This window comes from Ranitomeya variabilis, chromosome 8, assembly GCF_051348905.1.
Source record: "Ranitomeya variabilis isolate aRanVar5 chromosome 8, aRanVar5.hap1, whole genome shotgun sequence".
Taxonomy (NCBI): Eukaryota; Metazoa; Chordata; class Amphibia; order Anura; family Dendrobatidae; genus Ranitomeya; species Ranitomeya variabilis.
Genome location: NC_135239.1, coordinates 207380035 through 207391814, shown reverse-complemented (window position 1 = coordinate 207391814; position 11780 = coordinate 207380035). Strand labels below are relative to the sequence as shown.

Here is an 11780-nt window from a genome sequence, read left to right as displayed (position 1 = left end):
GTCTGATTGTCTTACCAGAAGGGTGACCGTCTCGGGGGTTCATGCATATAGTGATATTAAGCATTTTGTAATTTTAAAGAGGTTTTCTGCTTTAGTTGGGTTTTCTAAATGTAAAATAACATAAAAGCAGATAGTTGTTGCAGCAGCAGTGTCGCTGTTAATCAGACATCGTTCATAACCGCTGCAGCCAATCACTCGGCAGCTCTTTCTCTTGTACATCAGTGGAGTTGCTAAGTTCAGTGAAGCCAAAACCCTGAGATTGGTGCAGCGGTGACGGTATGGCACTGGACCCATGGAGGACGAGCACATGAGCTGCTTTCCAAATCTGTGCTGGAAAATGACAGGCATGTCCCATTGCATCTGCTCTTGTTACGGGGTCTTTGCACCTGGCTGTATGGGGGTTTTCGGACTGACATCACTTGACCATGTTTTATCCTGTACGTCGGAGCCACACCATGTGCTCTCTATACTTTTGCTGGCTTTGAGCCGCTCTTCTGGAGTATCTGTTAAATGGCTGCCATATTATTACCAGATAGGTAATCGGCAGCTTAAGTTCGTTCTAAAAATCTGCATCGTAAGTTTGCCTGCGGCGCAGATCTTCAGAGCGTCGCTTTATGCTGCGGTGCAGAGGGTGACATACACCAGGCGTGTGCGATAAACCTGCAGGTAAGATCTGTGATGTCTGCGCCATACGGAATGGTGCTGACGTCTGACACTCGGCAGCAGATTGACGCTTAAGCTCTGAAGACTCCAAATAGCAGATGGGTAATTAGAGGTGAACAGAGATTTGCTAAATCGGGTCAGACTGGCATCTGCCGGCTGCGGCGTTTCCTTACAGTCTGGGTGCCCGGGGTACGGTCTGCATCCCGCTATGTTGGAGGGGCTGCACCTTACAGGTGGGCTTTCCTGCTCCGCCTGCATTAAAGGGGTGTTGTGCTGCCATGTAATGAAGCATGCGGCTGTTGGGGCGCGGTGGGAGAGTGACTGTGAACTGGAATCTGAGATGGTGCAATTTAATTGGAATGTTATGACTTTCTTTTTTTTTAAGCCAAAATTTTCTAACATTGTTTTTTTTTTGTAATGTATGTTCCTTAGAGGGTTCTTGTATCCCGTCTCTCGCACTATGCCTCTGCACAATAACGGGGGCATGTCTGGGGCCGACCATGGGGTGTCAGACCAGGACTAAAAGCATCATCGTGATCTGCGTGACGCTGATACATTCTGATGAAAACTGACCTAACGAATATCCATGGCCGTCTGCCATTTGGTAGCCACAATCCTGCACTCCTGTCTCCTCCTCGTTTTTAAAGGGACTCCGCACAGAATGTTCAAACCATCGGCGCTTCATGGCAGCAGATGGAACAGTCATTCTGTGCGGACAGTCCTTTTTAACCCTGTCCCTGCTGATACTTGCAGGCTCAGGGCAGGCCGCCATGTTGTTCTCCTGTTCTTCTTAATTTCCTCCGGCTTCTCTTACTCCTTATGCAACAAAGCCGGCTGTCTGGACACTACGTTTTTTTTTTTAAGGCATTGGCCATGAATACTGCTATTTCATTTCCGTCTTGTATACATCTTAGAACAGTCTGGCCGCCATGGTGAAATGAAAGCTGGGCTCTGGTTACTATGGGGAAATGAAAGCTGGGCTCTGGTTGCTATGGGGAAATGACAGCTGAGCTCTGGTTGCTATGGGGAAATGACAGCTGAACTCTGGTTGCTATGGGGAAATGATAACTTGGCCACTTTTGCTGTCAGACAGCTCTGATGAATGAGGCCTGATAAATATCCCAAGTGGAGATGAGATAAGCAGTTGTGACCTCATAAGTGGAGATTAGATGAGCAAGTGTGACCTCACACATGGAGATTATAATAACAGGTGCGACCTCACAAGTGAAGACTAGATAAGCAGGTGTGACCTCACAAGTGGACATTAGATGAGCAGGTGTGACATCACAAATGGAGATTAGAAGAGCAGGTGTGACATCACAAGTGGAGACTAGATGAGCAGGTGTGACCTCACAAGTGGAGATTAGGTGAGCAGGTATGACCTCACAAGCGGAGCTTAGATGAGCAGGTGTGACATCACAAGTGCAGATTAGATAAGCATGTGTGACATCACAAGTGGAGACTAGATGAGCAGGTATGACATCACAAGTGCAGATTAGATAAGCATGTGTGACATCACAAGTGGAGATTATAGGTGTGACATCACAAGTTGAGATTAGATAAGCAGGTCATACATCACAAGTGGAGATCAGATGAGCAGGTGTGACATCACAAGTGGAGATCAGATGAGCAGGTGTGACCTCACAAGTGGAGATCAGATGAGCAGGTGTGACCTCACAAGTGGAGATTAGATGAGCAGGTGTGACCTTACAAGTGGAGACTAGATAAGCAGGTGTGACATCACAAGTGCAGATTAGATGAGCAGGTGTGACCTCACAAGTGGAGACTAGATGAGCAGGTGTGACATCACAAGTGGAGATCAGATGAGCAGGTGTGACCTCACAAGTGGAGATTAGATGAGCAGGTGTGACTTCACAAGTGGAGACTAGATGAGCAGGTGTGACATCACAAGTGGAGATTATAGGTGTGACATCACAAGTGGATATTAGATGAGCAGCTGTGACATCACAAGTGGAGATTAGATAAGCAGGTGTGACCTCACAAATGGAGATTAGAAGAGCAGGTGTGACATCACAAGTGGCTATTAGATGAGCAGCTGTGACATCACAAGTGGAGATCAGATGAGCAGGTGTGACCTCACAAGTGGAGATTAGATGAGCAGGTGTGACCTTACAAGTGGAGACTAGATAAGCAGGTGTGACATCACAAGTGGAGATTAGATAAGCAGGTGTGACCTCACAAGTGGAGATCAGATGAGCAGGTGTGACCTCACAAGTGGAGATTAGATGAGCAGGTGTGACCTTACAAGTGGAGACTAGATAAGCAGGTGTGACATCACAAGTGCAGATTAGATGAGCAGGTGTGACATCACAAGTGGAGATCAGATAAGCAGGCGTGAACTCACAAGTGGAGATTAGATGAGCAGGTGTGACCTCACATGTCGAGATTAGATGAGCAGGTGTGACCTCACAAGTGGAGACTAGATGAGCAGGTGTGACATCACAAGTGGAGATTATAGGTGTGACATCACAAGTGGATATTAGATGAGCAGCTGTGACATCACAAGTGGAGATAAGCAGGTGTGACATCACAAATGGAGATTAGATAAGCAGGTGTGACATCACAAGTGGAGATTAGTTGAGCAGGTGTGACCTCACAATTGGAGATTAGATAAGCAGCTGTGACATCACAAGTGGAGATTAGATGAGCAGGTGTGACATCACAAGTGGAGATTAGAATAGCAGGTGTGACATCACAAGTGGAGATTAGATGAGCAGGTGTGACATCACAAGTGGAGATTAGAATAGCAGGTGTGACATCACAAATGGAGATTAGAAGAGCAGGTGTGACATCACAAGTGGCTATTAGATGAGCAGCTGTGACATCACAAGTGGAGATTAGATAAGCAGGTGTGACCTCACAAGTGGAGATTAGATGAGCAAGTGTGACCTCACAAGTGCAGATTAGATGAGCAGGTATGACATCACAAGCGGAGATTAGATGAGCAGGTGAGACATCACAAGTGGAGATTATAGGTGTGACATCACAAGTGGATATTAGAAGAGCAGCTGTGACATCACAAGTGGAGATTAGATAAGCATCTGTGACATCACAAGTGGAGATTAGATGAGCAGGTGTGACATCTCAAGTGGAGATTAGATGAGCAGGTGTGACCTCACAAGTGGAGATTATAATAGGTGTGACATCAGAAGTGGATATTGAGCAGCTGTGACATCACAAGTGGAGATTAAATAAGCAGGTGTGACAACACAAGTGGAGATTAGATAAGCAGGTGATACATCACAAGCAAAGATTAGATAAGCAGGTGTGACATCACAAGCGGAGACTAGATGAGCAGGTGTGACCTCACAAGAGGAGATTAGATAAGCAGGTGTGACCTCACAAGTGGAGATTAGATGAGCAGGTGTGACCTCACAAGTGGAGATTAGATGAGCAGGTGTGACCTTACAAGTGCAGATTAGATGAGCAGGTGTGACCTCACAAGCGGAGATTAGATGAGCAGGTGTGAATCACAAGTGGAGATTAGATAAGCAGGTGTGACATCACAAGTGGAGACTTGATATGCAGCTGTGACATGACAAGTCGAGATTATAATAGCAGCTGTGACATAACAAGTGGATATTAGATAAGCAGGTGTGACCTCACAATTGGAGATTATATAAGCAGCTGTGACCTCACAAATGGAGATTAGAATAGCAGGTGTGACATCACAAGTGGAGGTTAGATGAGCAGGTGTGACCTAACAAGTGGAGATTATAATAGGTGTGACATCACAAGTGGATATTAGATGAGCAGCTGTGACATCACAAGTGGAGATTAGATAAGCAGGTGTGACCTCAAGTGGTGATTAGATGAGCAGGTGTGACCTCACAAGTGGTGATTAGATGAGCAGGTGTGACCTCACAAGTGGAGATTAGATGAGTAGGTGTGACCTCATAAGTGGAGATTAGATGAGCAGGTGTGACCTCACAAGTGGAGACTAGATAGGCAGGTGTGACATCACAAGCGAAGATTAGATAAGCAGCTGTGACATCACAAGTGAAGACTAGATAAGCAGGTGTGACCTCACAAGTGAAGACTAGATAAGCAGGTGTGACCTCACAAGCGAAGATTAGATAAGCAGCTGTGACATCACAAGCGGAGATTAGATGAGCAGCTGTGACCTCACAAGTGCAGATTAGATAAGAAGGTGTGACCACAACTGTTTCAGACATGGAAGATGTGTTTCGGTCGGGTAAGCTACTGTGACCTATATTAGGTGAGCAGCTGTGATGTCACAACACTGTTTTAGTTATGTAAGTTACTATGACATCACAGCTGGTCTTTCTCAGTTAAACTTCTGTGACATCATAACTCTTCTGCCAGGTGAGCTGCTGTGACATCACTTGGGGTTTCCAGTCAGGCAGGTTACTATGACATCATCATTTTAGCTGTGACATCACTAGGGCTTCAGTGAGGTCTGTTTCTGTTACATCACAATGTGCCTGAATCCTTATCACATTTGCGCCTGTTGTCAAGTTTTTAGTGTTTTGCGCCTTATCCATCTTTTTGTTGCACTTCTTTATTTCACTATTGTGGACGAGTTTAAGGCATTTAGAACTGATTCTTCATTTGTGACTTTTCAAAGGGTCACAAAATTTCTCGAAACTGGAGTGATTTTTACACACGCCTGAAATTTTAGCACAAATTTTTTTGTGTCATTTTAGGAGAACATGTGACATTTTGGCTCTAAAAAAAAAAAAAAGATGCAAAACAAGCAAAAAGGAAATTTAAAAAAATTAACGAAAAATTTGATAATTTGTCCCAAGAAAAACCTCAGCGAATAACAAAATCAAAATTAAAATAAAAAAAGGAAATGCAATTGATGAATGTTTCTTTTTGGGAAGCTACTATGACAACTCTTCTGGTCTCCTACACAATTCTAGATGTAACTGTCTCCATAGCACTTTGCTCCTATATGGGGTGGGGGGGGCTACGTGCCAGCTCTAGGGGTCCAGCTGCCATTGCGGCCCCTTCCGTTGCCCGGTCGACTTGCAGAATATTGTGCCATTGTATGCTGGTAGTGCAGCACGGAGGAGGAGCTGTCGGCAGAGTGCGGGCAGTAGGACCATGTGGGTGAGCGGAGATCTGCAGCCAGACACTGCGCCAGCCCTGCAGGGAGGAGGTGAGGATCTGTGCAGGATACAATGTATCAGGGAGATGCAGAGAATGTATCAGTCAGTGCTGGAGGATACAGACCCCTGGGCTCGGTCACTGGGTCTTGGCACAGATTAGGCGATGCCCCTGCCACCTGCCCCTATGGCCTCTTACAGCTCCTGGCCCTCCTTATCCTAGAAGATCGAGCCGGTGCTGGGAGATCTCCCTCTGTTATCCTACTAAGAACTGACCCGGCATGCACTAATGTCCAGCGCTGGCCCGCCGGTCCCAGCAGTCAATGCCCACGCCGCCACTAAACGCCCTGGTGATTTTGATGGTTCTTTCTCAACAGGAATTTGCAAGGTGACACTTTGAAGTGGGCAGTGTTCCTCAGACACCTGTAGATCTCAGACCCCGGTAAGGAGGAAACAAAAGAAGAAGCAAGCTGGCATTGCAGTGCCCTCCATCCGTGCCTGGGCTATAGGGATGTCCTCTGCTCCGAGGGTGGACATAGCACACTGACGTGATCATGCTGCGAGCCTGGCACCTCTTGTTGGGTAAGATCTGCTTCGTTCTGGCACCGACATGGCAGCGGCGAGTCGTGTCGCAGTGTCTGACACCAGACATGCTATTTTAAAAATTCATGCAGCAAAGGGAGGGCACGTCTCACAATGGCACCTTGGGTACTGTCCAGAGGCGGCCTGCCAGCCCTGCCCTGAAATCTATATATATACAGTATATAGAGGCCATTGTGTCCCGCAGCGTCTGCCACTTTAATTAGATTGCAAGCTCTTTGGCCCGGCAGACGAGCCCGTCTGCTTTATTTGGCACACGTCCTCCTGCTTGAGAAACGGTGTCAAAAAATGTAATGAGATTAGGGATCTGTCGCGGCTGCGAGACGTTCATCACACTAAACAGGCCCCCGAGGATCACATCATTAATTTAGTAATGTGTCTGCGTGACCCCGACGCGCGTCCTCCCATTAAGGGGTGTAACGCAGCTCCTGTAATTGAGAACGACTGCTTTCTTGGAAACAGATCGTGATTGTCAGTCTTTAACCAATTACTCCCTCCAACCGCCATATATAGCACGGGCGAAGGGGCCAGTCTACCTAGCGCCTCCACCATCCCGCCCCCTCCATTGTCTAAACTTGTGGTGTTGGCGGTGGTAATATTTTAGAAATACATATCGTAACGGTGGTATTAATAAGACACTATGTGGCGGTATTATTTACCTACTATAAGGCTGTCATATGGCATTATAGAACAATCCTTTATTCTTAAAGGGGTTGTCCCATAAACAATGTACATATTCTGTGTAGTAGATAAATGTATGATCCTCTGGGACCCCCGGTAATCCCAAGACTGGGGTCCTAAAGTCCCCTTGTGAATGCAGTGATGCAGAACATGCCCACTACCACTCCATGCACACAGAGGATTTTGAGCCCCCCATTGTCAGAATTCATCTATTTTCTGTGATTAGGTGATAAATGTGCTTTATGGAACAACCCCTTTAATATAATATTCCCTTTAACTACATCTTTGGATATAGTGAAATAAAAATCCATTATTGTTTATGTGACTGACACATTTGGGGTTCACACCGGGACTAAAATGCATCAGTTTGTTATCGACTAGCATGCTGGGAGTTGTAGTTTGTCAACAGTTACATACTAGTGTCTAAGGGTTCTGACCAGCCGGGTCTCTGTCCGCAGGGTTCTCCTGCTTCCTCCTGGCCGCCTGCGAGGACCCCCATACGGAAGGACTCTCCTCCACATCTCTGCTGGACGTGTCATTGTCCAATCTGGAGAGCGTGGATTCTGGCGAGCGCGGCGCTGACGGCTACCAGGACACCGACTTTCGGCACAACCTCCTCCATACACCTCAGGGCTCTGGATTTTCCAGCCAAGAGACAGAAGAAATCTCCATTTTTCAGTCACCAAAATATTTCTGGGATGATGAAGTGAAGAAATCGAATGACAGCGAAGATCAAAGCAGAAGTCAGACAGGTAAAAGCGGAGACCCCGATATTCTGCACATTGTACCTAATGCTGGAAGGTCGCATGACGTGTCCATGAAATACAGCTAGATAGGTGGGGACTAAAAACTGGGATACCTGGGAAATGTGTGTGTGCCACGCTGAAAGCAACATATATACAGTATATGATAGAATCATTCTACATAGTTAGTAAATATACTACATTACTTTACCTCAGGAGCTGCACTCACTATTCTGCTGGTGCAGTCACTATACATACATTACATTACTGATCCTGAGTTACATCCTGTATTATACTCCGGAGCTGCACTCACTATTCTGCTGGTGCAGTCACTGTGTACATACATTACATTACTGATCCTGAGTTACCTCCTGTATTATACTCCAGAGCTGCACTCACTATTCTGCTGGTGGAGTAACTGTGTTAAAAAAAAAAAAATAGCAAAATTGTAGGTGTAGCTTTCAAATATAATACGAATAAGTAATGTAATGTATGTACACAGTGACTGCACCAGCAGAATAGTGAGTGCAGCTCTGGGGTATAATACAGGATGTAACTCAGGATCAGTAATGTAATGTATGTACACAGTGACTGCACCAGCAGAATAGTGAGTGCAGCTCTGAAGTATAATACAGGATGTAACTCAGGATCAGTAATGTAATGTATGTACACAGTGACTGCACCAGCAGAATAGTGAGTGCAGCTCTGGAGTATAATACAGGATGTAACTCAGGATCAGTAAAGTAATGTATGTACACAGTGACTGCACCAGCAGAATAGTGAGTGCAGCTCTGGAGTATAATACAGGATGTAACTCAGGATCAGTAAAGTAATGTATGTACACAGTGACTGCACCAGCAGAATAGTGAGTGCAGCTCTGGAGTATAATACAGGATGTAACTCAGGATCAGTAATGTATGTACACAGTGACTGCACCAGCAGAATAGTGAGTGCAGCTCTGGAGTATAATACAGGATGTAACTCAGGATCAGTAATGTAATGTATGTACACAGTGACTGCACCAGCAGAATAGTGAGTGCAGCTCTGGAGTATAATACAGGATGTAACTCAGGATCAGTAATGTAATGTATGTACACAGTGACTGCACCAGCAGAATAGTGAGTGCAGCTCTGGGGTATAATACAGGATGTAGCTCAGGATCAGTAATGTAATGTATGTACACAGTGACTGCACCAGCAGAATAGTGAGTGCAGCTCTGGGGTATAATACAGGATGTAACTCAGGGTCCGTAATGTAATGTATGTACACAGTGACTGCACCAGCAGAATAGTGAGTGCAGCTCTGGGGTATAATACAGGATGTAGCTCAGGATCAGTAATGTAACGTATGTACACAGTGACTGCACCAGCAGATTAGTGAGTGCAGCTCTGGGGTATAATACAGGATGTAGCTCAGGATCAGTAATGTAACGTATGTACACAGTGACTGCACCAGCAGAATAGTGAGTGCAGCTCTGGAGTATAATTCAGGATAAGTAGTTTGTGTAGAGATGTTTGTATAGTATAATTCAGTCTCACAGTAACATTGTGGGGGGCATACATTGCAGTGTGTTGGGTACTACGTGGGGCGGTCTGTGCTATCACATCTGCTTTTATTGGAGGTGACGTGGCTGCATGATGAGACCATTGTGTAATTCATGGTCTTCACCTCTGACTCTTTCAGTCTTGAGTAAATAATTCTCAATTACTGTTTAATAAAAAAATCTTTCTAATGTTCTTTTTGTTTTTTTGGTTTTTTTTTATTTTTACCACTGTAAGTTCTCTGCTTGGTGTCTGTGAATAGATAAAACCTTGTTTATATCCAGAAGCCGAAAACTTTTGAAGACCAAACCTTTTTCTCACTTGTTACAATTGTCTCCTGCCTAAAAAAAATCTTTAGTAAACGAAATAGTTTGGACACAAAACTAATACAATGTATCAGTGCAGGGAAAAAATGTAACAAACTATCAGGGCAGGAGATATCGGCTCAGCTCATGAATTCTTGTCTACATTGTAACAAACCCTCATCTCTAAAAGGTATTAGATAAAAATGGGTTTACGCCCCTCAGATGTAAAAAAATAGAAGTTCATATGTTATTTCCTCCACAGATGGACCAGATACCACACACATCTATGGTGTTAACCAAGAAGAGACCACAGATCGAAGCAGTTTACCTAAAGAAATCGTGGAAACGTCTACAACGTTGTGGTCTACGGACATCGATGAGTCCTCCAAACTATCATCTCCAAGCGCCAAGATCCCAGAAGAAGAAAACACCATCAAAGCAACAGCACAGAATGAGAGGATGACACCGTTTCCAAATATTGAGGATAGGACACTTTCCAAGCTGGTGGTCTCTACTACTGTGCACCCAACGGCCAAACCTTCCAGGAAGAACAGGAAACATTCATGGTCCAAGAACCATCATGGAAACCACAACCACGAGTCGAACACCCGGCCTGGACCTCCAGCTGATTCACGGGGGCTTCCAGCAGGACATTCCCTTCACGGACCTGGATATCATGAAGATGAAGGCCAAGCAACCCAGTCATTGCATATTGTCAGTGAAGAAGGGAAAATTAGGTTCTCTACCCAACGAGATGAGTATTTGACCAAAGCAGTGGTCCCCAGCGAGGTATCGGTGGCGTCCCATCAGGTACGGCCGGGCAGTGAACGCTCTATTGTTTCTTGAGCACTGGAATCACAGTTGTAAGATTTGGGGTACAGTGAGTGATGACGGGCCATAATGTTCACTGGGCCATAAAAGCTAAATATATTGTTAAATGTCCTTCCCAGATTAGATCTTAAGTCTGACGTCAGGCTAGCCCACCAGAGGGAGGACCTTCTGGAGATACCAGGTCCTCAGTAGTAATGTGGACCAGCGGAGCTGGGGGTTATTTCCTAAATATTCCTTATAGTTCCATGTTTGGTCTTACCAGAGTATCTGGTGTGTCAGCTCCTTCAAGGACCAGTCTGGCGTTACCGCACTTCTTTATTTTCGAGGACTTGTTACATTTACCATTTTTATTTCCAGGTAATCTGCAAGGATTGGATTAACCTGGCTGGAAAGAACTATATTATACTGAACATGTCGGATGATATTGACTGCGTGAGTACCGTGTAGTTTTCCAAAACGTCGTCATTCTTATCCTGAGCCCGGAGCTGAATGCGGCCTGGTGCTTGCAGTGAGCAAGGGGTTCTTTAGGGTTCAGCCCCAAAATCAGTATTAAAAGGGTTTTCCAATTTCATAAAATAACCCATTCCCTGGCTGCAATTTCTAAAAAAAAAACAAAAAAAACCGCTTTGCTCACCCTCCCCAGGTCCAGGGCTGAGACTGTGCTACTGCTCCCAGTATACGTGATTGTGAGCTCAGCGGCTCTGCCCGAGTTGACGGCACAATGCCGCTCAGAGCCGCCGAGCTCACTGATTGACTGCAGCGCTGTTGTCGTGATGTCAGCACTGCAGACAATAACAGGCACCAGGAGCAGCGGGGAGCCTCAACGTTGGACCTGGAGAGGGTGAGTTGAGAATAGTTTTGTTTTTTTTCATTTTTAAACAAACTGCAGCTATAGGGGATAACCTCTTTAAATAGTACTGTGACTGTACTAAAGTGGTTGGTAAAGGAGCCTTTACTAAGGTAAGCATTGGTCGCCATTATTCCCCATTAAATGGCTTTATCATTGTATTTTAATATAATGGACTTGGATAAAGATGATGTCCAATATTTACATTTCCTGCAGGGGTGGTACTATAATTCCCAGCATGTTTTGATAGCTCTGAAGCGTGATCCGTCACTCCACAGGATACGTCTCCTCCAGAGACCAGAGGTGGCGGCTTTACACCACTCCATCCGACACTCGACCTTGTGCTTGGTGATGTACGGCTCATAAACTCACGCCACAAAGCTTTTGGCCTCCATTAGGCCGGTATACCCTTCCAATCAGCTGTTTCAAGCAGCGCGGTTGCAGTAGACATTTTTTTTTTTTACATGTGGGCCTGT

General features: G+C 45.4%; 1 protein-coding gene across 2 annotated transcripts in view; it reads left to right on the top strand.

Moving 5' to 3' along the window:
- Positions 1–5678: 5678 nt before the first annotated feature.
- Positions 5679–11780, top strand: part of PODXL2 (podocalyxin like 2) — a 30238-nt gene continuing 24136 nt past the window's right edge. The window contains exons 1-5 of one of the 2 annotated variants that reach the window (XM_077276579.1): positions 5679–5809; positions 6134–6338; positions 7496–7789; positions 9889–10436; positions 10815–10889. In XM_077276579.1, coding sequence (XP_077132694.1) covers positions 6311–6338; positions 7496–7789; positions 9889–10436; positions 10815–10889 — 945 coding nt within the window. In that variant the 5' untranslated portion in view covers positions 5679–5809; positions 6134–6310. The other variant, XM_077276577.1, reaches the window with a different exon arrangement.